The following is a 759-nucleotide window of genomic DNA, read 5'->3' on the forward strand; positions in this document are numbered from 1 at the left end:
CTTATGCATCTCGTAGCGCGGTGGACTAGTAAAAACCTTGATGAAAGGCTTTTCCAACCAGCGACCTCAGGGCCACGTGATGTCCATAGATTTTGACAAGGACCTAGAGGAGGAGCTATTTCCCTTAGTTGGCAGGGATGCACTTCATGAGTATCCCCGATGGACTTAATTTGTAGAGTTCGTCACCGAGCGTGATGAAGGTCTTCATGCGTCGAGCGATCCATCGTGCTTTAGTCCTCTCGGGTGGGAGAACCTCCTCGAGGAGATAGGCGAGTAGCGGTGCTCGCCAGTCGATTTGATCGAGTGCCATCATGTTGATGTCGGCCACCACGGAGACACTAGGGTCAGAGCCCTCGGGCGCTGGGTTGGCGTCGGGGTGTGTTTGGATTGGTCCTTCCAGGATGTGGGCAAATCGACGGTGTCATTATCCTTTTAGGGGACATGATGGAGCTCGATCCCCAAGAATTTGTCCTCAAGCTTTTGCACCTCCTGGTAGTATGCTGTCATGAGGGGGCTTTTGTAGGAGGACTCCTTCATGACTTGGTCAATGACCAACTCTAAGTCGCCGTAGACGTAGAGCCACGTAGCGCCAAGCTCGATGGCGATGCGCAGTCCGTTGATGAGGGCCTTATACTCTATGGCGTTGTTTGAGGATGATAAATGGAGGTGGATGGCGTAGCGGAGCCTACTCCCATCTGGGGAGATCAGAACCACTCCAGCCCCTGAGATGGGCGCCATGACAGACCCGTCGAAGTACAT

The 759-nt window shown here is 53.5% G+C and overlaps 1 protein-coding gene across 1 annotated transcript; it reads right to left on the bottom strand.

Moving 5' to 3' along the window:
* Positions 1–432: 432 nt before the first annotated feature.
* Positions 433–759, bottom strand: LOC136515191 (uncharacterized). The gene has a single exon (XM_066508860.1). It carries the CDS (start codon positions 757–759, stop codon positions 433–435), a length of 327 nt encoding a protein of 108 aa, XP_066364957.1.

The sequence above is a fragment of the Miscanthus floridulus genome, chromosome 17, assembly GCF_019320115.1.
Source record: "Miscanthus floridulus cultivar M001 chromosome 17, ASM1932011v1, whole genome shotgun sequence".
Taxonomy (NCBI): Eukaryota; Viridiplantae; Streptophyta; class Magnoliopsida; order Poales; family Poaceae; genus Miscanthus; species Miscanthus floridulus.

Excerpts from the sequence above, each read along its gene's own strand:
- LOC136515191 (XM_066508860.1), bottom strand. The coding sequence starts at position 759 with ATGTACTTCGACGGGTCTGTCATGGCGCCCATCTCAGGGGCTGGAGTG.